The sequence below is a fragment of the Neopelma chrysocephalum genome, unplaced genomic scaffold (assembly GCF_003984885.1).
Source record: "Neopelma chrysocephalum unplaced genomic scaffold, ASM398488v2 Primary Assembly neopelma1_86, whole genome shotgun sequence".
Classification (NCBI taxonomy): Eukaryota; Metazoa; Chordata; class Aves; order Passeriformes; family Pipridae; genus Neopelma; species Neopelma chrysocephalum.
In genome coordinates, this window is record NW_020897748.1 from 3,180,571 (window position 1) to 3,205,760 (window position 25,190).

The 25,190-nt window shown below is 40.4% G+C and overlaps 1 protein-coding gene across 5 annotated transcripts in view; it reads right to left on the reverse strand.

Annotated features, from left to right (window-relative positions):
* Positions 1 to 25,190, reverse strand: part of GRHL2 (grainyhead like transcription factor 2) — a 67,499-nt gene that overhangs the window by 13,439 nt on the left and 28,870 nt on the right. For 4 of the 5 annotated variants that reach the window (XM_027692542.1, XM_027692543.1, XM_027692546.1 and 1 more), the window contains 6 exons: positions 21,599 to 21,693; positions 12,666 to 12,824; positions 7,241 to 7,328; positions 7,019 to 7,155; positions 5,019 to 5,050; positions 3,455 to 3,549 (listed from right to left, as the gene is read on the reverse strand). In XM_027692542.1, the coding sequence (XP_027548343.1) occupies positions 3,455 to 3,549; positions 5,019 to 5,050; positions 7,019 to 7,155; positions 7,241 to 7,328; positions 12,666 to 12,824; positions 21,599 to 21,693 (606 nt within the window). The remainder of the gene's footprint in view (positions 1 to 3,454; positions 3,550 to 5,018; positions 5,051 to 7,018; positions 7,156 to 7,240; positions 7,329 to 12,665; positions 12,825 to 21,598; positions 21,694 to 25,190) is intronic. The other variant, XM_027692544.1, reaches the window with a different exon arrangement.

Genomic DNA, 25,190 nt, shown 5'->3' on the forward strand with positions numbered 1-25,190 from the left:
ATGAATTTTTCTTGATGAGGAACTCTTTCAAAAAGCAGATGTGAGTGAAAAAACAACCCTTTCTTTGAGCTGTTCTTCAAACAGATCAGATCCCTGCTTCAGTGTACAACACAGTCCCACCAGCCTCCATGCTGGCAGAGCTGCGGAGAGGTGGTCAGGTGGCCTGGAGCAGGAGGCACAGCCAAGGCAGACAGAGAGGGGCTGCAAAGACTCTAGTGGACTCAGCAGCAGCACTGCCACTGAATTCCTGTGACTATGTAACACAAGTCATACTTATGCCCTCTGATCCTACTGTCCCCATGTTCATGGCATCTAGATGGGTTCACTTTAATTGTACAGATTACAATATTTGGAGGGGGGGCAGAAATCTTGTACCAGGTAATGAGCTATTTTTGACTGAGAGTTAAAAGATAAATTCAAATTTGTCCGACCTCTACACTACCTGGCCTTAGTTCTTACCATTCTTACCAACACTGAAATCCACTGTAGTCCCTAATATTCTTCAGATGTTTAAAAGAACTGCAGAAGATGGGGAGTAATAAATTTATCTTTAGTTACTTAAGAAATAGCCCCAATATACCAAATTGCAGAGTGGCAAACAGCCTTTCCTGAAGGCAAGCAATGTTGTTGCACCTGGGAGATTTTTGGAAGCCAGGCCACCAAGCAGACAATTTATGTGTGAATGCAGAAGAACAATGTTAGATACCTCTTTTAAAAGCGTTAACAATAACAGACATGTGGCAAAAATGAAACTAAGGGCACAATGGGACAGTAAGACTTGGAACATTAGGAAGGTCTGAGCCCAGGCACTACCAATGCTGTGACTAACATCCTATGAACAATGACTAATGACTACGGTCTCTGTAAAGTGGTCTCTGGATGAAGATGTGGTACATCTTAGTCAAGGACAGTAGGGCTGGTAGCTCTGACCTGGCTTTCCTTTCTCACATTTGGAGCTTTTGCTATTGCCCAGGCACAAATTCCCTTGGTGACAGTGTGAATGCTGTCCTTCACAGGGATGGTTCACAAAACTCCAATTGTTATGAATCCAAAATGTTTCAGTGTAGTTTAACATGACTTTCCTGAGAGACAAAGGCTAAACAAAAATACAATTTTCTTTAAGCTGAGAACTACAGGACTGGAAATCAACCTGATCTTAACTCAGCTGCTGGATTTATAATTAACAGGAAACTCCCTATGAAATCTGAAAGGGAAAGTGATTTGAGAACTCAAAACAGGGAAAGACCACAAGACCAGCCAAGTAACTAGCTACCTTGCACATTTGGTACAGATTAACATACTTCACATTTTTGTGTTGGTCACTTGTACCTCTCTCAGAGGTCAAGGAGATGAAAGAACAATCCACAAAGATCCAGCAACCTGAGTGAGAATATGAACCTTGTTTTCCTGTAGTTTGCAAACCCCTTCTAACCTGTTCTCTTGAAGGCTGCCCCTTAATACCTTTGCTTCAGCCAGACAGTGCTACAATTAGGTCCATCAGGCAGAGGTGAGGCTACACACTGTCACTTCAGTTCTTCAGCTGGGCTTGGACCCCTCACTAGCTACTACTTGCACTGCTCTGCTAATGAACCACCTTGGGATTACGTTGCTTTTAATGCATATTTTCACATATCAGACCTGCTCTCTCTCAGACATTACACCAGTGCCACATCTATACCTGCTCTCTAGGACTTGTTGATTCCGCTGTACCAAACAAATCTGGGAGAAAAGAAGCTTCTAATATGGCTAAGCTGGGGGTAAAAATCCCTAAACATTTTAATACTCAGTGACTCCTGGGACAAATGGGTAGATTCAGTTAAACTCCATCAGCAAAATCTCAGATGCAGGGTTCCGGATGGCAGGAAGTTCACCAGAGCAAAGGCCATGCTGGAAAAGGCTTGGCCTCCAGCCAGCATAGTCCAAGTTGCAAGAAACACTGAACAGGAAGGGGATGTGAAGAGAGCATCCTCCAGCTCCTCTGGTTCTGTGCCTCTCCTGGATTTAATTAGTTAACATAGTTTTGCCACCAGTTAATTTTTTTTTTCTTTCTAATCTTACCCTTGAAATGCTTGCAAGTCCTGGACAATATTAAAACAACTAACCACAGCAAAGGATAGGAATAATCAAAGCAAACCAATACCCCCTTGCAGGCAACTTCCCAGACTTCCAGCTGGGAAACCCAGGTGAAATTTTAGTTCTTTACGCAGCCCTCATGACTGTCCTCTTCTGCTTGACAGAGCCCTGATAATGTGAATTTGGCCAAGATTTGAGTCAACCAGATGCAAGTCTGTGGTCAGTGCTGACCTCAGAGGTCAGCATAATTAATTTAAGATTTAATTAAAATAAGAGTATGTTCACATTTATTCCAAGAAGATACCAGTGTCCATCCTATAATCTTCCTCTGGTTCAAGTACACCACCCTAACCAACACAGAAACTTGGCAAATGCAGGCTCATGGGAAGTTATTTCTATAAAGCTCAAAGGAGTCTTACAAATGGTCAAACTAAGAACAACTGAGCTCACTTCTGTGCCTTGTTGATTTGTTGTCTCACAAACTGATGGGTGAACTTCAAAATAGGTGAAAGTTTGAGTCACGTAGGTTGGTCAAAGCCCTGGAGTCTCCAATAAACTTATATAACAGAACTCATGAGACTGAAGGAATGGCAAATATTGTCCAGGGTGTTTAACTGTGACAGTGTAGGAAGTTATCACCGATAGCACTGCACTGGAAGGGACTGTACACAAAACTGATTTTGTGAACAAACCCACCTTCAGCGCAAAGTTTAACAGCTCTGCCTAAACCATTGCTTCAATGTTATTCAACTTAAGCTTAATTTGTAGCAGACTGGCAAAACAGGAGTTGGTAAAGCATATGAAATGTAATTGTAATAATATTCACTCAGGCAGTAAAAAAAGTTAAGGGAAACAAATTCTTTAAAATTCTGTTAGGTCTACTGGAAGATGTCTCTCCATGCCTTATATTTCTAATTGGGTAGGAAATTTCTATGACTCTCTTACAGCTAATCTAAGTCTGCAGTCAGCAGGAGCTTGCCTGTTAAGGTCTCTGTATTTGACCTAGTGCATCTTGCATATTTGTTTGTGATCCCAGCCAGAACAGAAAAGATGAGCAAAAGCTAAAAATAGACAATCGCAGATCTGCTACTGGAACATTTATGAACTATGTAGCTTGGCCAAGGATCAAGAAACTTTCCAGCTTTTTTATATTTTATATACACTTGTGTCCTGATCCCTTCTTGAGAGAGCACAGTCTTTTTTTTTTTAATTATTATTTTTTCTGCTTTTAAGTCATTTCTAGCATGCAAAGATCTCTTCTCCCATCTACCTATGTTTGCACTAGCATTCAACAATTGACTCTGTCTGAACCACACCTGCCCTCCCAGGCTTGAGGGCTCGAGTTCCACAGAATTATTTTTAACTGCTAATTGACTGTTACCTCTTTTCAGGCCTTCTTCTTTCACTTGTTTCAATGGGGATGGACCAAATTCCTCCTCCACAGGCCGGAACATCCTTTTGACCAGGACACTGCTACTAGAATACACAAAACAGGAGCCATGTCACAGTAAAACTATGCTCCCAGAAGAAGAGGAGACAACAGCAGCAGTCATGACTCACTTTGTACTCTGGCAAAAACACCCACTAGCTGCTCAAGTAGCACCAGAACAGAAACTGCAAGGATTTAGCTTTTGATGCTTATCTGAACTATCCAGGCCTCTTAATTACCCAGACTGACTGGCTGGGACAGGTGACAGGAAAATATGTTCCAATGTTACTCATTAATTTGAAAATCCCAAAAGCCCTTAACTGTTAAATACTGAGGGAAGGGGGGTGGGGAGGAAGAAAAAGCTAAGTGAGGAACCAAACCCACATTTGCACATTGATTCACCTCCTCTTTGGGGTAAAAGAGACAGCCTCAGGAAACACCAGCAATATCTCTAAAATCCAAGACCATACTAGCCAGTAAATTCAAAAGGAATAACGTGCTGGGCCATATCCAACCCAAAGCTGCAATATGCTCCATCAGGGGAGCTGAGGGCTGAAGGAACAACGGCTGCCCCCTCTGCTTGTCATAGCTCTGGCAGGACTTGGAGTCCTGGAGGAGAGAACTGAAGCTAATGTGCTTGGTGCAATAAACCCCTTTGTTTCTCAAATTACACTGTGAGCCTTGTGAAGAATATTAGTTTCATAAAAGAAATAAAAAGGGCCTCATGTTTTCAAGTCCATGTTGGTGGCAGCACTTGGCCACTCCCTACCACAGATCACTTTTTGCAGGTTTATGGGACTGCAGTTGCCTTACTCCAAACGCTCAGATTTAAGGGTGCTCACTTGTGATTTAAGCAACTTACAAAAGTACGGGGCTTGCACACACTGTGGGCTGAACTTCAACTACCCATATTAAAGCCCTTATTTCATGGCATCTCTTAACTATTAGAGGGACTTTCATCAGTTCTTCCAGTCCCTCCAAAGTCAGATAGGGGGTGCTCCCATTTCCAACCTTCCCCCTTTCCAGGATCTCCCGCTCTCTTTCTGCTGTTCTCTTCTGGCACTTGGCCATTCTCTCTGCAGTTCCTGTATTTGTCATATACACACGTGTGCTGCTAAACAGCTTTCAGGAATGCAGTGAAGTTTGGTGCTTCATTAAAAGATTCCTGGTTTTTAAAGTATTTGAGAACCCTTGTGCATATATAGAAAGCATTTCATTATCAAATATATTGTCCTGTCCCTGTATTGAACCTTATGGCCCTTTAAACTGTTTTACTTGGAAATGTATTAAAAAACAGATATAAAAAACAGCCAGTTCACATGAAGGAAAGAAAGCTACACCACAAAATAAACCTCCCCCTACCAGTTCTACATATTATTCACCCTCCATAAGCATTGGGAGAACATGAGGGAAGGGGGAGAAATGGCATCAGTTTTATCTTATTTTGTGTTTTGTGCCTTCTTTCTACAAGTTTGAACTGCTAACTGCAAAGCCTGTGAAACAATGAATGTCTTACCCTTCTCTCTCATCATCTGTATTATAGTAAACCTAGAAGGACAGAAATAAAACCAACAATTATTCCCAAAACTCAGACATTTCCTTAACAGAATAACTTCAAAAGGCAGAAAAGATGAGTGGTTTGCAGTTTTTCATATGTTAAAAATCCTTTTCCTTCTATAAAACAAAAACATCTCAAATTCTAGTTGTGATATGGAAAAAGGGTGGCTTAGAGAAACTGCTGTTGAATATCTAGTGGAAATATATCAAAGTATTTTTGAAAGGCATTGTCCTCTCCCCTGGTTCATATGATTTTCCCAATTATTTTACAATCCTCGAAATCAGATCACTACTCACCTAAATTAACCCTAATACAGTTTAAGCCACAACACTTTCAAACTTTTCTATGTCTTTAATACTATCTGAAAATCTAACAAAACTGTAGAGAGCTACATTAAACTACAGGCCTAACAGATATACAATTACTAATAGTACAGTTGAACATTTTTTGTGCAGGTTGTGAGCGGAAGCTCAAGTCCGGACCACCGTTTTGTGTAAATCCATACAGCTCACAGTCACTGGGACCAAATTCACAACAGCAGCAAATGCTGCTAACAATAGCAGGGGAGGTATAAAATCACAGTCTGCTGTCAGAGGCTTTACACAACAGTCAGCCAAATTCCTTGCACTGTGCCAGCACTGCAGGACTGCACCAACAAGTGTATCAGCCCTCCCGCTGCTGAGCTACTGAAGGCAGGGCACCAGAGCTCTGTGTTCTGCCGGGGCAGAGCAAGGCATCTCGGATGGGTTTCTAGCACTTGCGCTGGCAAGACTCAGAGCACACTTGGCTCTCACTGAGAGCCTTTGGTTCTGAACCTGCACAATGAAAACAGCTCAGAGGTGTGTGTGTGCAAAGCCAAGGTCTGTAACTCATTCTATGAGTTACAGCAATAAAAGACATGGCTGAACATTGCCTAAGAGCTAGGAAACTGGGGCATCTTCCAGTTAGTTTAGAAAATTATTTACAGGATTACATATACTAAGGAATGCTTCCACCTTCTCCTGTTTTAAGACAAATCCACATTCTGGTTTGAAAGCCATGAGGACAGAAGGTACCCAGCACTGATATGTGAGTGGGTGTCTTTCCAATTTTGGAGAGTAAGTCAGTGATATGCGCTCTTTGTGCTTTGCCCTACCACAATTCTCACTGCTTTAAAATAACTGACAATTCCAACAGTGTCATTGAATCTTCATCATCTTAATATTTAAACACATGCATAAAAGTCTCATTCTACTCCCTGAGATGTTAATAAATAACAGGTTCATAGTAAAAAAATTGTCAGAGCTGACCCTCCAATTCAGGTTTGCAATTTCCCATCAAGTGATAAAGTAAAAAAAGTCAAGTCAGCAAAGACTTCCTAACGTTTACTGGTTATGATAATTGGCAATACCGAATATTAACATTAGCATGACAGAGTTTTACTTGGTAGAGTGAAAATATTTTTTACAAGGAATTTCCAGTTCTCTAGATAATGCCAAAAGAAAATGGACTGTGGTGTTCAGTGACCCTGCTCTCGACCTCCCTATACATGTAAGAGCTTGGTCTTTGTCTTCAGTTGTGACAGGGAGGGGGATCTCCGCTACCACAAGGTGGCACTTCATTTCATCTAGCCAAAGAGCACACTCAAAACCAGACTGTTTCAGTCACAGATCAACTTATTGCAAAATTCTTGACTATTTGTTCCATTCTTTCTTCCCAGCAAAATAATAACAAAATCATAACAAACACAAACTAGTCAGTTGTCAATGAAGTATAAACTCCTTCACACCCAGAACTCAGAAAGGTACTTATCCCTTTTAAACTCTTGTATATGTGACTCACCAAAAGTTGTGTTTATAAAAACGAGAGCTGAAACAAGCAGCCCCCAGAACAGTGATTTTGTTTTCCTAAAACCTGCCCTAGAGCAGAGGCAGACAGATGGCAAGCGGGCACCAGCTCATTTCATTATAATTTTCTACCTGTCCAGTTCTTTGTAGGTTTCCAAAGTGAACATCCGGTATGAAGAGAACTGGCTGGGAATCCAGGTCAGCCATTGTTTTGAAGAAGGTGATATCACTCTTTTTCTGCAGAGGGAGTGCACTCAACTTCCCTTCAGCTGCAGATCACAAAGCAACACGGTTGTGAGAGGAGGCATGTGAAGCGTGACTTAGTCCCAAACCAGAAAGACCCATCTTACTCACCATTATTACATGAGGCTTGGGATGCCTGGCCTTTGCCTTTCTTCCTGTTCTGCTTCCTCTCTTCATCTCGGATTTTCCTTTCTGCTCCCTGTGCAAAAAAGACAACCCACAGATATTATTACCCAAAGAGGAACCACCGGGAGCATCGTAGTTAGCAATGCCTGGAACTACAGCGGCTGACATATCAGAAATGCTGAAACAGAAACTGGTTGTTCCATTGCAGATAAATCTATCCAGACTGTTGGAAAGGTACAAGCTTCGCATCGATCACCTGTGCCTGAAACTCAAGCTGGCACAACCAGCAGCTCCCAGGGCTGCAGACAGCAAGGGGAACATATCCACACACTGATTTGGAGAAGCCAGGATGGACAGTTTATGCAGTGTGTAGTCTCTAGCAGGACTGATGCCACCACAAATTTTGCAAAGCCCAGTGTCTCTGCAATGGACAGAATGCTCAGGCCAAATACTTTGTGTATGTAATGGCATAAAACACCTGCAGGATTGTTATCATTCTAGATCATGTTTGTGATAAGCTTTTCCCTAAACTCTCCTCCACCCACTTTGTCTGGGGGTGGCATTGCTTCACTGTGGCCAACTGTGCAGAGGCCTTTGAGATTTAACAGTGCAAGAAGGCTATGCTGACAGGTTACCAACAGTGCAAGGGTTCTTACAGAAAAATACAGGCATTTCAAAGAGGGAAAAGCTCTCCAGAAGTGGAAAAGCAATGTAGCACTGCCCTACTTCCTTCACAGGAAGTCCTGGGAAGTTGCAGGCTTCTGTTATGTAAATACACTCTCAACAAGTTTAAAAAATAAAATTTGTTTTTGAAATAAAAAGTAGCAATACCTCCTTTGAAGTTCTCTGGATTTACTTTATAAATAATACCCATCACATTGTGAAGAGTATTAAAGATCCATATGCTCCTAGACAGTCGGCATGCAAGATTACAGATTTTTTTTTCCAAATTAAAATTGGAAATTTCTTGAAAAGAAAGGAGAGGAGGAGGGTAAGGAAGCCAAAAATACCCACTCAAGATGGCAAAATTCACACATGAGCCAATGAACCAAGCTTGAAAAGAATGCAAGGAAAGATGTACTCCTGGTTGTGATCTAGCAATAGATTTCCAGAGGCTGAAATAGATGGAGGAAGAAACAGCTCTTTAAAAAACATGAAGATGTCAAACAGAAACCTTGTCTCCAGACGCAGGTCCCAGTCCAGTTGTCACTGACCTCAACTGCAGACACCCTTATCAAAACTGTTTCTAGGGGTACATTTGTATCTTTAAAGGCCACCTGTTCTTTGTAAGAAAGGAGCAAAAATATGCATCACAGCCACTGTCCTGTGGCACATCCCTGAGAGCCCTGTGCTGCACAAAGGGCTCTGCCAGATGGCCACAGCCCTATCTGCCCTCAGTGCTGCCTCTCTGCTGCTCACGGACAACAGGAGGAACCACAAAAGTATTTCCATACATGGCAGCAAGCACAAGCTTCCTTTCAGGCAAACAGAAACTGAGGAGGACTCAGACTTTATATGCAATAAAAAAATATGTTTTACTGATTTTCTGTTATATTCTTTGTAATTATGAACTTGGTAAAGCTTCACAGCTCTCTTTTTATTCATTCAAGGGAAGACACCCCGAAGTTCTCTTGCATACAGGCAATCTCTGAGCAGGGCAGCCATTCCCACCCCCCAGTGTTTATTTGTGCCACAGTCACTTTACAAATGAGGCAACTGCAAAACCCGCAGAACTACGTACCGGCCCTTTTGAGCTAGGAGCAACCCACGTAGCACATGGCAGGGGCCAGCCAAGCCTACACGATGTACGTCACTGTCATAGGGGCTGAGACAATGGACCACAAAATGATTTTTGCACACAAGAGCATTTCCGCTGCACAGTTTTGACAGCTGAGCCATCTGACACATATTCAGTAAACCACAGTTTGCTTGTCTCTTCAGAACAGAAGAAATAACCCTCTCATAGGGGACTATAAAGTAGGCTCTGACCGGTGAAATAATGAAATGAGTTTTTCAGTTTTTCATTGATATATATTGACTTCGTATAAATGCAATTAGTACTACTAGTACTTCTGCTACTAACTATTAGTTAAATGTGGCCTATGAATTTCAGCTGATTGAAAATATTTTTTTCTTAAGTCTTCAACTCATTTAAGCTGAGTCTTGCATTCTAGCTCCAGCCTGGCAAAGCCTTTGCCATGGTAAGGACCACTCCCATCATCCTTATAAAGCTCATGGAAACGTCTGCTTGTCGTTCTAGGCCGAAGTATTCCACATCTGGTAGGACAGGCACATAGACTTCAGCCTTCTCTCTAAAGCTGAAGATTAATAGGCAATTGGAATTGCTCAATACCCTATGATAATCCATGTTCTCTGTGACAATACATACTGAAGACAAGAAGGCAGGAACTGCATATATTCTAAAGAACATGTGGTTTTTCAGAGTAAAGAAAACTGGATTCACTTATTTTATTTTGGAACAATGTTACGGTATTTGCCAAGTCAAACGCTTCTGCTTCTTTTTAGCAAAGCTAATCACATAAAGAAAATCAAAATATCTCTGAAGCCCAAGTTTCTTCATACACAGTGGCTAAAGCATCTTGCAATATATAAATATAAGTAGGCCTGGTAGCAAGTTTCCCTGACAACCTACTTAAGGAATAAAAGTAATATATTCTTATCATAATGCAGCATCAGTGATCTGCACAGGATAAAAAGACTGCAAGGGCAGAGAGAATTAGCACTGAGAAAATGAGATGTGCACTGTAACAGATGCTTTGAAGATTGCCTATGGAAAACAAACACGGACAAAAGACTGGAGAATGAATAGAGAGTAAGGACACAATTACAACCTCTGCAGCATTTATCTCCATAAATTTATGTCACAAAGCACACACTGGATGTGAGTTGGTGTTACTCTCTAGTTTATATATGTAAATTAATATTACAATTAAGCAATTGCCGGAGTAAATACTATGTATATATGTGATACATACCACTTAGCTAAATGCAGTTTTATTTCTTCAGGGATAACTCTTTCCACAACAGCTATGCTGTATTTCAGCTACAGGACATTAATTTATTTACTGTGCAGTTCCACTGATCCAGATGACTGTAATAAATCAGGCACTTTTCTCATCAGCTTCTCTTTGAGGTTGTCAGAGTGGGGCATAACAGCGCAGTTCACGCTTTTAAAATTATAAAAATTATTATATGTTTGCTGGGTTTTTTTAAATGGTCCTATTAATAGGTCTTTAATTGATCATGACAAAGAGGTGGGCAATAATCATCTCAGCTTCATAGCCTTATCCAAAGAGGCAGAAAGCCCTGTTCATGTCCCAGGAGAGTGAGCTACAGGCTGACAAGAGAAGCTGAACCACGTAGCACCACCTTAACAAGTGCCAGGGTTTTATTCTGACATACTGGAAAGATAAGGATAGCAAGCCCCACCAGCTACCTTCTTCTGAGCATGATGAATTCTCCCAGCACTACTAGCAAATGGAAATTTTCCAACCATTTGTTTACTCATGAAACCCCTGTAACAAAGGGACGTTGGTAAAGATCTGGCAGCATAAGTCAAGGGAGAGGCAAGTCTCAGTCTCCTTCCAAGTGCCAGTTAGCATGAACTGTCATGTGAATTGACCTCAATAATTTTCATTCATTTAACTTATTTTCACACTTGCATTAAGTTAAAAAGTAATATGTGTATGTATACATTTATATTAAACAGATATATATCCCATTATCGATACCCTTGAGCTCTTCAGTTCCCACTTCCAATACAGTTTTGATGTGAATAATGCTTTTACAACCCTCTGATCTTTTCTTCTACTTTGATACAGTTTTGATTATTGGACTCAACATTAATTTCCTGCTTTCTAGTCTCAATATTTGAAGCATCAATTAAGCCAATAGATGCAACAAACATGTATTATTCAAAATCTCCACCGGTTGTATCTACAGGCCACCCTTGATGAGTGTGTGCTCTGAATTTCCTTCCTTTTTTTAAATAATTTGATTTTTTTCTAATTGCTCTTCAAAAGCAAGTATATGAAAATGACTTGTCCTTTGATATTTACTGAGCTTTCAACATCCAGCTGTAGCTTCAAATCTCTAAATATTTGACATTCAAAGTTACAATTAAAAGCATAGCATTTTGACTGCAAGACCTCAGTGCATACATTTACATTCATTACTTCCAAAGATTTTGCTCCACTAACACAACTGACTGACTAGCCCTCAAGATCCCGTTGTCAAGACTGCAACAAGGGAATGAACTGAAAAGGGGGAAGGAGCAGGGGAAGGAGCAGCAACACAGAGTCCTGGAACAGTTGAACTCTTACCCTTTCCATTAAAAAGTTAATGTTACATATTGCCTGGAGCATGGCCTTTGTCTTTCTATTCCCACCTGTAAGATGGCAAGACTAATTTGGATAAATTTCCCAGTCACTTAAATAGATGTAGACTCTTGAATCCCTGAACCTTGACTAGAATTCAGGCATCAGCTCCCCCATGGAAAATCTTTCTCAGCAGGGATAAAGTCATCAGCTGGCAGATGTTAAACACAACTGAAAAGTGGTCACACTTTCTTCTAAGAATTACCACTGACATAACATTTCTGAGCAACTGTTTCTATGTGGTGATATATACAGCTGACCATGAGATTGCCTAACTCATTAAGGCACGACCCATGTTTGGGTGCTGAAAAATCTTACCAGTTCCCACAAAGGAGCAGTCAAATGTACTGTAAAAGAACAAAATTTTGCAAAAGAGGGAATGAGCACACACAAAAAAATAGTTACTGAACTACAAAATGGGAAAGACTAAGTTATTTTTGCAGTTTACTTTTAATAAGAAAATCCTAGCAACATAAAAGTCGCATTGAAGCTTCCAAAATCAGGGCTTGTAATTAAGGGAGATGGGAAATCCATCAGCTGCATCACTGGGACTTGGCGTTTTCCAGACCTTTACTGAAAGGTGCATTTCTCTGTCAGAGCATCTCCACAAAGTTTACATGCTACCTATCCTGGCTGTTAGAGCCAGGAGGGAAAACCTCAGCAGACTGGCACTTGCGTGAACCTATAATCAGCACTGACTTTCCAAGCAGAGATCTTTACATTTGTACTTTCTTTCACTTTTTTGATATTCCAGCATCATGACCTAAAACATGCTGTCCTTAAAAAATCCAACTATTCCTCACCAGCTGAGGAATCAGGGCCAAAAAGGCTGCAAAGCAGTAAAATAATTACACAATAATCTGCTAGATTTGTGATATAGCTTGTACAAATGCTACTATGAAACACAATTCTCTAGGGAAAGAAAAAACATTTAATTAGGTCTAAAATATAGCAATAATAAATTGTCTAACAAGGTTCCACCTCCGTCCACGATAACTGTGCTTTCCACCTACCTTGTCACAAAAGACCTTGATCTGGCAGTAGGCTCGGTGGATGGGTTTATTGCTGCGGTTGTTGTAGCTGTATGTATCGATCTGAATCATCAAAGGAAGCCCTTTTACTCCTTTTTGTGAGGAGAAGTCTGTGCTCAAGCAATTCACTGTGATGAAAATCTGTGTGCCACAGAGATTACTTTTAAAGTGGGGTACAAACAATGATTAAACTTCCAGAAACACATGAAAACAAATGGGAAAATAAAAGCAGATACACCACCCTACCCACCCCCCAAAAAAACCCAACAGTTATTAATTCAGCTATGATGCATTCTCTGGCAATTCACACATTTATTCTCCACTTCTGTCCTAAATCCAACAAAGATGCTTCCATCCTGTGAAGTAGGACAAAATTTTAAGGCATGTATCAGCACTTCAGTTTGGATCAGAAGCTCACATTTGAGTTGAATCATTTGGTTGTCCCAACTTACCATGCTTTGGTTCACACCAGAGAGCTCAGAGTACATGAGCTGGATTCTTTTTGGAAGAGCCAGACCAGAAGTTGTGTCCTATGAGCATTCCTCAGTTGCTCCAGCTGCTAATGGTTGCTCAGTTCATGGGAACTGACTAAAGACAATCTAAAACCTCCCAAAATGTGCCTTACATGGATGTCAGGTCTTTAGCCCTGACTTGCTTCATTCTAGAAACCTGCTCTGTATGTTTGCACTATTTGTTAAAAGTGCAAATAGGATCAGCTGAGTTGGAAAGGACCTCCAAGATCATCAAGTCCAACCTTTCATCCACTACCACTGTGGTTACTAGACCATGGCACTAAGTGTCACATCCAGCCTTACTTTAAAAACCTCCAGAGACGGAGATCTCTTGCTTCCTCCTTTCCAGCTGCCTTTGGTCTGGCTTGTTCTTCTGACAGTTCACAATTCAAATTCAGTGGGGCAATGATAAGCCCTACCCTTTATTTTACAAATTTTCTTCACATTGTCATCAGGGTACCCCTTCCTCCATCCCATCAAGAGATACCCTTGATCTTTACTTCAAGGGTCCTTCATTGTCTTCTTTCAATTTCAAAAATGCATCTCATCCTGTCTTTCAAACTGGGAAGCTCAAACATTGATAAAACTACTGCCTACTTCTTCTCAAAAGTCCTCTTTGTCATGTAGCAACCACTTAACTTGACATTGCATTCTGCTTCTGGCAAGCCCCCTACTTGTCTGTGCTTCAGAAATCCACCTCTTGCTCTTCTACAACCACTTATGTTAGTTGACAGCCACTAGTCGTCTCCTGCTCTCTAACTCCATTGGTACCATGGGACAAAGTGTGTCTCATCTGCCACATCTGTACAGGACCTGGGAGAAGGATCTCCCACCACCAAAGTCTCACAAGGACTATTCTGATGCAAAGCAAGCATTGTGAACTGAAATACCATTGATAGCTTTTGGTCAGGATAGTGTGAATGACACTGGATTAAAAATCCAGTTTTCTGCCCAGTGAGGACTATGTGCATTACATAGTAATTTGGGGCAATTATGCACTGACCTGATTCTACTTTTAATTTTTCCTCCATTTAAAAAACAAAAACAAACCACCAACCAAACAAAATCCCAAAACTGTGAACTAGGGAAAAGGACAAAGAAAACCACCAGTATCTCCTGAAACAAGAGGATGTGAAACCTGACACTCAGGAAGGAAGAGATCTCAAACAGGTCTCTCAAACAGACCTGATGCACACCTTGCTGGGCAGAGGAGGGAGCAGCAGGCCCCTGGTCTGGGAGGATTCAGGAAAGAAGAGCATGAAGGAACCCCTCCTCAATCTGCAAACAGGGAAAATAAACCAACCGTGTGGCTGTTCAGAATGCAACATCCCTAAGAAAGGCAGCTGAGAATAAAGAAGGTCTCCCGGGGCTGGTGGGGCATACTTCACCCTCATGGCAGAAGTTACCATTACAGTCATGGTCTTTATGATGGAGCCAGCTTGTTTGCCTGACTGAGCTAATGGCCCCTCCACTTTCTGCTTCTGATTCTATCACAGAACTGCATTTACAAACGAAATAGTTGAACTTTAACTGCGGGAAGAGGAGGGAGGCGGGGAAGGGCCCTAGGTGAAACTCTGATTTTGAAGCTGATAGTGTTCTTTCTGTTTCAAATTACAAGTTGGTCTCTCCTCCAGCTCCAAAGGTAAGTGTAGATACGGGCGCATACGCCTTTGAAATATAACAGCCTGAATTTCGTTTGCCTTCAGACTCCTTTACAGTGTCAGGGCAACAGTTTAAAGTGTGTGTGAACATACAGGAGTGGAATGAGGTCTGGCATAAAACAGAAATCTGGTCTCACTATACTTTAGCTCATACTTCTGCACAGGGATTTTCCAAACTGTAAGCTGAAATGTGAGAGGGAACATGCAGGCTTTGCATCTACTCAGCAGTTTGTACATCTGCAACATTTGCTGCACGCTCAGCTGAAAAGTAAAAAAAGATCTTGTCCCACCTTAATCAACTACATACACTGTGTGTCATCTCTTTCACTGCCTCCACAATCACAGAGCAGAGTAGGAGCGGCTGGGGAAGACAGACTTTATCATTTCAAGAGTCCCTATACAGCAATAACAGATTATTCAGCATGAATAATAGATATGTGCTGTAAGATTCAATATCTTGTCCTGACATGGTAATACATCAGGATCTCTCTGAGGAGCAATAACTGTACGTTCACGTACATGAAGTGTACTATACTTTCTGTCATATCATTTGCACCTCACAGACAGACAGATGGATGCGAATTAACATAGATCATTCATTTGGGAGAAATTTTCTGTCTCCACGCAATATTCTATTAGCTTTCCTGTAAAGCACAACACTGACTTTAGATTCAGAAAACAAGGGAAGTGTGCAGAAGGAAGAGGAAGAGGGTGTATTTCTGTTCTTGGAGTTGATTTTAGGGTCTCCTTTTTTTTTTTTTTTGCACAACTAAGATTCGCACCAGTTTTAATACAGTGGTGCAGCAGGCTGCTATGGGGAAACACCTGGACAGTCCCCTTCTCTCTCCCCTGCTCTGACCAGAAACCACCTCCACAACACAGTGATCTGCTCTGAGCAGCAATGATTTCAACTGCCTGTCCAAGCACAGCCTGCTTTGCCCTCTACAACCCTCATCTTCCTCTCTTCCTCACCTCCTGTCCATAACACAGGTACTCCCACTCTCAATGAGACAAGGGGCAAAACAACCCCATTTTCAGACTCTGAAAGAGTCTGAAAAACACTGCTCTACTTCTCCTGGCAGATACCTAGGTTTAAGATCCCCCTTCCTGAGTTCTCTTGCATAGTAGAAATGACAGTAGCAGGAGGAGAAATCAGTCTCCCTCCCCAGCTCTGTCTACACTTGTCTATTAATAAAAGTGACTATAATTATCTATCTGAATTCACTTACAAACTTTTTTTTTCCCCTGTGCAAACTGGATTTTAACAATGTTTTGCTATCAATTAGGTTGCCATTATAGTGATGTCTTTTTTTTTTAATGTCAGTATATCTCAGATTAGAGCAATTAATGGCAGAGTTCCACCCATCTAGTCTCCAGCTCAGGCATGCCATTGGTAATGAAATACTAATTTGGAGAAACATCTGGTGCTGAGAAAGTTTCAAAAGTGGCCTAAGATAAGGACAACTCTTCTGTTTGATATACAGCGTGTCCAGAAAAAGCACTCTCTCTCTCAGGGAAGGCACTCCTCCATGGTGTAGCTGCTATTATGGGAATTACTGACTGTTTGTTAAATACTGCAGCATAATTAGGGATGTACAAGACACAAACACAGTAAGCTGCCTTAAGAGAAAACAAGGCTCAGAAGTGCATTTCCCTTTTTATCATTTAATTCAGCCAACATGACTCCTGCTGTGATCTCTCAGCTTAAACACCTTAAAGGTCTAAAGTTACGAAACTTCTAATATAAGCCTTTCATTACTATTTACATTTCTGGCTCCCATTGTCTCAGAAAGAGCCAGGGGCAGAAGGGAGGGAAGAGTGTGTTATGGCACAAAATCAGAAACTTACAGCAATTTCTCTACTGAATACTGGTAATACATAGCACCTACACCTGGATGATGGGTCTTTAAAAACCCTGTTTTTAAAAAGTTCATCCCTCCAGACTGTAACAACAAAGAGTTAAATGATGTGTCTCTCAAATGACTAACATCAATCCCATCATTCTTCCTATACACAAAAAGTGTGGTTTTATAGTTTCTCCTGCCAGCCGTTACCTTATAAATCCCACACAAAGGTAAACCCTTTGTTTTATTTCAATACAAATGTCTCCAGCAAATGTTTACACTACTCTTTTGAAGCTTCCTCAACCCACACCACACCCCGGCAACTACATAAAAATGCCATTTGCCTTGAATCCCAGATGCATACTTACCAAGCATACACTGGATTTCAACATTATGTGCTACCACAGGTTAACTCTTCTTTAATATATACACGTGTGTGTGCATGTCTCACATATATGTATATATATATATGCACACTTGCACAGACAGACAGACATGGATTATTAAAGTAGTTGCCAAGTCTAATCCTACATAATTTCTGGTACTAACTCCCCAAAATGAAGCATCTTTTCCTTCAACCTTTAAATTTTGAGTAGAGAAAATGTTAATTTCCTTCCTAATTAAATTAAATTAAATGTAACTTAAGAAGGAAATTTGTGATTATGAACAAAATAATTCTTATACTAGTCAAAACCTGTCCTAAGTATCACTAGCAATGTTAAAGAAATATGGATTGTCACAATACAAATCACTGCTAGAGACAGTGCTGCTCTACAAGCTTGATTTTACCATTGTGCCCGCTGGAATTGGAGCTCACTTTGGCCCACAATATCCAAGAACCTAATCCTGCAAATCACTCACTCTTTGAAAACAGCTTATTACTGTATGGGCTATGCCAAAACTCATTAAATAACTGGAAAGCTTCCCAGAGGCTTCAGCATGCTTTGGATTAAAGATCTACATTTCAGTTAAATACAGCAGGACAATGATTGCACGCAAGTATACACAACAACTGCAGAGTGCACAACTCCTGTGCACACCAAAGGGCATTTGTCAGCACCTGCCTCAATTATATATCCACCAACATGTCTCTTTACCACATGTCCAAGTTGTGGTTCTCAGCAGAAACCAGTAACCTCTTGGTACCACTGAAAGTTATTTTTTATGTCTTTAAGGTGACATTTTTCTTTAGCAACTGCTCACTGAAGTCACATCTTTGAATTTGAGGTTAAAAAGCATTTTCCATAAAAATATTCAATTAATGTATTGTTTCAGAATTAACACCGTCCAAACCACTTAAATTAGAAAATTGCCAACCACAGAAAAGGCATATCTCAAGGAATTGGTAGGATTTATGACAAATATATTCGCCTTTGACCAGGAGAATTCTGGTTCATAATTATCTTTCTTGCAAACTAACTTCTGTCAGTGATTAGACTGTAAGCAGACAGATGAATGTCTATCAAAAATGAAGCTGAACTCTGTTCAAAAGCCTCCACTAGAACTTTGTCAACCAGCTAGATGCTGCAAAAAAAATCTTTTATAGGGCAACAGCAAGGCAACTACCTACCTTCTAGCATATTATAAATAGACTTCTAAAAGTCATCCAGTTCTTGTTAATTGTTGTTTGTTTCCTCACCTTTTTTTAAAGAACTCCTTTAAAAATACCAAACATAGCATTCAGGTTCAACCAAAGGGAGCTGACAAATCACCTTGCCCATAAATGTTGCATATTTATACACAGAATTAAATACAGAAGTGAAACAAAGATGGATTGTACAAAACTGTTCTTTTCTTCCTACCTCTGTTCCCTCACAGTACAATATTTTTGTCTTGAGGAAGCATAAGGTAGAGTTTGACATGGCTACAGTCTTCCCCTTATTTTCCTGTATCCTGCTCTGAACCACAAGCCCCACAGCGACCTCTAGATAAGGGCCCCAGCAGAAAAGAATGTTGTTCTAGAAAAGGGTAAGAATACACCAGGACAAACTCTGCTCTGCCAGAAGGCAAGGGGACTGCTATCAACCAGATACAGCAGAAGAAACGCCAGCAGAGTGGCGTTTCTGACTTTGGTGCTGTTTCCTTAGTCCACACAAAGCAATAGTGAGATTATTCTACAGCTTGACATGAGCTGTACAAGATTCCTTATTCTACAGCTTGACATGAGCTGTACAAGATTCCCTTTCCATTGACTTGTTCTGCCAAGCAGCAGCTGGAAGACAAGGCACCAAGCACGGAGACCTGGACCCAACAGCTCAGTTCCATTCACGTTACTGGGGTAATAGAGGGAGGCCTCTGCCTCTGAATTCCTGTTTCTTCCACATAAGACCCACATGAGATGCTGCTTTATCAACCCTTAGCAGGCTCACTGTTAGCAGGCAGACTCTGGCTGCCACACCCATGCTGTTATACTCTCGTCCTGAAAGGCTTGGAGGAGGAGTGTCTGCTCTGCTTGTGTGTGGGAGGAGAAATCTGGCTTTAAATGAGAAATAGGGCTTTAAATCAGCTGCCCTCCAGGTGGAGTAGGAAAGTGAGAAATCTGATGTTCCAGATAGGTCTTCCTAGATACGGGATTTAGTCTCCCAGGAGAGACAGGCATATTTGGATATGTGATTTCTGCTGCTTTTGTTTGATTTTCCAGATCACTCCCCTGTGCACTTCCAACAACAAGTCCATTTTCTTTGTTACTTCCCAGGCCAGCAGAGCACTTTATCACATCCCACCTCAGAGGCCCTGCAAAGAACTGCTCTGTGCTACTCTTGTCTGACCCCAAAGAGAAAAGCCATTGTGTCTCAATGGGTTAAGTTTTAATCTTGAAATTGTGGTGGAAAAGAGAAAACAACACTGAGCAGAAACAATGGAGCCAGTTGAAAGATCATCATTCAAAAAGCTTAGGAAAAGAGTCTGTAATTATGCCTTGAAATTCTTCATCTCTCTTGGATGAGGTAATTGTTGGAGAAAAAACAGCCTTCAGTGACGTGCCTCAGAGTTTACAGCTTTCCAACACCACAAGGGCATCCTATGGGAATCCCCGGACCCGGTGCAACTGGTTATTGTATTAGACTCTCCTACAGGAGCAAGCAAGTGGGTACATGTACATGTGCGGGGAGGGAGACACTTTAGTGCAGGCAAGGTGATAACCTTTCACATACAGCCTGATTCATGCTTCATAGCCCAACACCAAAGCGTGTTATGAATCCTCTTACTTTTATCAATACATTTGCAGTTCAAGCTCCTAAAAGATCAGATATTTGTTAATTATCCCCAAAATAAATATGCATGAGCTAATTTGCATTTTAATTACTACTTCCTGCAGAAATACAAGGGGCTTAAATTTCACTCCTGACAGTTTTTTAATCCAGCAACAGTAAGAGAGTCTTTATTTTAAAATCTTAGTTTTATTTCCAGTGATCATTGCAACAGTTGTGTTCTTCATGTTCTGGCACCCAAGGCAAGAGCAATGTGAACAGTGTGAGATTAGAACAAAATGTCCCAAGGTTAACACCTGACATTAGTGGATGTGACTTTCTTGTTTCTAGATCAACATGGTGTCTTGCTCAGTCTGGCTAGCAGCTGCAAATGCAAATGCGTTAAAGAACTGCCAGCCCTGGCAGCGAGGATGGTAGATACCAGTGGGACAAGACTGCCATGTTGTAGCCCTGGTCGCGCTTCTGTAAAGGTCCTTGAGAAAGTCTGTTTGTGTTGAAGATCCCAAATCTGTATTTGCTGTATCTCCTTACATAATAATCACACACACACAACAGTCACCTCTTGTGACTGCAGAGGACAACATACAGCTGTAGCTCGAAATGGAATCACATAACAGGGAAGTATCTGAGGCGGTGGCAATGTAATCATTAGATGAGTAAATATAACTACATTAGCAACTGGGCCAAGTACAACTCTGTTTACCAAGACCTGCTTTTGAAAGAGCTGGGTGGTTTTCAGAACTATTGTCTTTTCTTCTAAGATGTGCATCAGAGATGAAAATCCCTGTTACTACAAACCTCAGCACCTTCAGTCAGTGAGTCAGGACAGTGAGCATTAATACCACCACTCCGTGCTTGACACAATCTCTCACAGAACTCACTCACTCCGATGCAATTTCTCTAATTCTCTGTTAGAAATGCAGTGGGGAGTTGTGCATGAAGATGTCTCCGTATTTGAAAGATTCATTGCATTACTTGAACACTGGACATTTTGTATTCAACATGAAAACGGTATCAGGAGTTTGCCAAGCTCAACAGTGTTTGCTGTTTAGTAACTCTACATCCCCAAGAGTACTGCATTACCCTCACTCATTTTACACAGCCTATTTCCCTTGTTGTTTGCCTTCCGGGGGCCAACTTCTTCTTAGAATTACCGGCAGCTTTTCACTTTCCCCACATTATTCCACGCAGCTGAAGCACTCTGACAGCCTTTGTACAACCTTATCTGTAAGAAACTCATTAAGGTGTTCTTCTGTTCTGGTTTATAGGTCCACTTAGCAGTCACAATCCTGAATGAAAAACCCCATGCCTGAGGGTACTTGACCATTTAAAATAAATAAAAAAAAAATGCATTAGTCCTCAAAAATACATTTGTTCCCAATTGCAAGGACAGTCTGTGTAACACTATGAAAAATAATGGCACCAACACAAGGGAAGGTATAGTCTAACTTACAAAGTATTGATTATTTGAGATGTTCCTATAGTAGAAAGGAAGTTGATAGTTTAGAGAAAGAAAACATTCACCTTGTGTCCTACACCTGACTTTGCAAATAAAAAAAATTTCTACTGTTTCTCAGGCTGGGCACCTACCAGCAACCCTTCTTAGATATCAAAAAGGAGAGAAGTGAAACAGTGACTATGGATAGATGGTATTTATATAGGGATACCATCTACATGGCTTTTCCTCACCTTTGCCTCCTCATTGACATCCCAAGTAAAGGACACGGCATTGAATGCAATTTCTTCAATATTCCCAATGGTATTAAAACTCTCCTTGTAATCAGCTGTAAGAAAAAACAAACAAACAAAACAAACAAACAAAAGACCCATGAAAAAAAATTGAACTTTCACAGTTCATAGTACATCTTTGCTTCTTCGTCTAGGTTCTCTAACGCATCAAAACTACCTCTTGTACTGTTTATGATTCATTATTAATAACCTTAATTGCAAAGAGGTAATACAATGCAACTTGAGTCATATGCACAGTATATCACTGGCTGATGTTCTAACAAAATATTGCTTGCTCTCAAAAATAAGTAAGTGTGACTCTAGTGGCAATGAGCAGGTGCATTTCATTAGCTTGGCCAAGGAATGGCCAAAATTGGAAAATTAACTAAAAAACTATTGAAGCATTTAAAGAGATTGTTAAAAACTTGACATAAATACATAGCATTATAGTAAATCCTGAAGAAGCTTTCTAAAAGGCTAAGAGGTATAATTGAAGGATACCATTAGTAGTGTACATGTCTTGCACAGCTCTTTCAACTTTCTTAGGAATTATTGCACCAGATGCTGGATCAATATTTCTCTATTAAAAAAAAAGAAAACAAAAACCAAACAAAAACCAACACAAAAACAAAAAACAAATCAACAAAAAACTGCAAAGAAACAAAACCACAAAGATCCTTTTTCCAAAGTTTTTATGCAACTAAAACTGCAAACAAACAAATGTAGAGTATTTTTAAGTTGTCTGACTACAAAATCTGCACCTTCTTCTCACTTCTTCTGAAAGGGCTGTTAATATTATCAATAAGCTAGCTTTTAGCAAGGAATGAAAGCAAAAGGGAGGAAGATTTCAAAATTGACCCAACAGTCCCCCCCCGCAGAAATAGTAAGGGTGTAAAACCATGTAAAACAGACAACTCCTAGGTCTTCTTTATTATTGAAAAGAGGAACAAGCCACCTTTTTCTCTCCCTTTGCTGGCCAGTTTAACACACTTTCTTCTTGTTGTTGGCAGATTAAGAAAAGTGCCAGGTAATATCTGCTTGATTAAAGGAACTTCCAGATTGTTCACACAAATGCATCAACTCTCTCTGGGACATATATATTTCCTAAGAATCCCCCAAGGATTGTAACTGGACTCGGTGCCAGAGGGCTGAAATTACTCCCTTGATCTAATGTTTGCCCAAATCTGTGCCTTAGAAGCATGCTGATTCTTAGCTTTGTAATAAGTTATGGAGAGAGGATGTTTTTGTATTCTGTGAGGCACACAAATGGTTTCAATATTCGTTTCCTTTGTTCTTCTAAACTGTTAGTCTCTAAAAAACAATTTCTACGTAATAACTGCTATGAAATCATTTATAACAAAACCATTTCTGCAAGGAGGATTATTTAACATTTGAGACACGCAATCAGTATACTTTTCTATCATCTAAAACACAGGAATGCTGACATCTCACTGGGCAAGTGAAACTGTGTCCCTGGGAAACATAAATGGTTTTGGATACAATAAAAAAATCACTGTTCAGACCCTAGGAACAGCACGAGATATTTGCTAATGTAGTAAATTAACATAGTATTTGAGAGGGCAGGCAGGCTTTTCATTCCCACCAAGAACTCAGATCTCCTTTCTAACTGAAGTCATTGGCTTCACTATCTAAATTCAGTATGGGAATGCAAATGAGAGGAATTAGAAGACACATAAGTAGTTTAATATGCATGTGCACACATCTACCCACCTCTAAATTTATGATTCACCAGAAAGTGCCTTGTGCAACTGACTGCTGCATATGGGCGTGCTGTGTAGGTGCACTTTGGAAAGACATGAACAAGATGTCTCGTAAAGACACTTGTTTTCTTCTCCTAAAAGGCTGTCAAAACCTCGCATCCCACCAACCTTTCCCTTCCCCCCACACGTGCCTCTGCTTCCTTAATTGCCATACACAAATCTCACAGAGTGTCTATGAGACATGCTGTTAAAAAGCAGAAGGGTATCCTATTCCTCTCAATTTACAGACAATTAAAGAAGGATCTTCAGTTGATTAAGAAAGAATTTACATCCAAGGATATTTGAAAGCTGTTAGAGTGACTACAATTTTTCCTCTTCTGCTGCTGTGAGTTAACAGAAAGAGAAAGTCGGAGTTTTTCAATATGCAAGAAAATGGCTGTACAGGAATTATTTCCTCTTGTGTTACGCAAACTGCATAGTGAACAATGGCAAATTTTTAATGTTAAATACTAATCGTGCATTACATAACTTTGTAGTAGCCTTTGTAGCTTTTTTGTATATATATATAGAAGCTGTGCACATAAATAATACAAACTATCCCCCAAAAAAACATAGGCAAGTTTCTGGAGCACGAAGATTCCACACCCACTCTTCATATTTGAACCTGTTCTGGTATTTTGCAAATCATTGTACTGATTCTAAATAATCAATATTTGCTGCAACTTAGTATTGAATTATTTATTTCACATTATTTTAAAAGAAAAAGCTAGTGATCCAACGTCACAGCACTGTGAAAAAGACAGCTGGTTTTTTTGCCCTCTTTACTCATGCTAAAAAGAGTGAACATGCCTTCCTCCTTCTTCAGAAAAATCAATTATAGCACACAGCCTAAATTTTAGAAAATGCCTTACCTTCTTGCTTAATAAGCATCAAGCCCTCAGATTTATTCCTCAAGCACTAAGGACTTGTTTACATGTAAGTACAAGCTTATGCTATAAATATCAATGCATCTACAGACCGGGTACTGCATCTAATCCATTCAACCATCCTTTCTCCCAGAAGGTGCACCGGCCAGTACACAAAACAAATTAAAGCAGTGACTGACCCCAGTGTGTCTGGAGTGAAGCAGCAAGTCACTATTTCCTCTGATCTCCAAAATATAACTGCCAGAAGGCAGACAGACAGACCTGTGCCACTGTGGAAAGCAGCACAAGCACAGTCCCCACCCCTATCTGAGGGCTGAACAGCTGGAGCCCAGAACTAGAGCATCCCAAACTCATTTGATCTTCTGCCTGCTAAAGACCACATCATTCTCTAGATTAAATGTGCATTCATAAACAATTAAAAAGAATTCACAGATGTTAAACATGCTACAAACATCAAGTTAAAATAATATTAAAGACTATAAACATTTATGGAACAGGTGATGCAGATACACAGACACCTAATTCTCTCTGTTAACTACACAGGGCCTGGACACTAACTCAGTATTCCTTTACAGGACCCTAACAAGGTCCTGAATTTTTAATGTAAAGGGAAATCTTCATAGAGTCATTCAATATAATTTTGCATGGAAGGAATCCCTAGAGGTTATCTGGTTCAAGGAGGGCCAGCTTCAAATTTAGATTAAGTTTCTCATTTAGATCGTTTGATGGTAAAACTGGGAGATTGCTAAATGCAGCTTGATACTTGTATGGGAAATGTAGTTGGGAGCTATACTGGCCTAATAAACCAAACAGGTATACTGTAAGTGCCAAAGAAAATAAATGTACTTCAGAAATACCATACTTGGTAAGGGCTAAGGCCATATTTCAGTTGTTCTCAAGAAAACA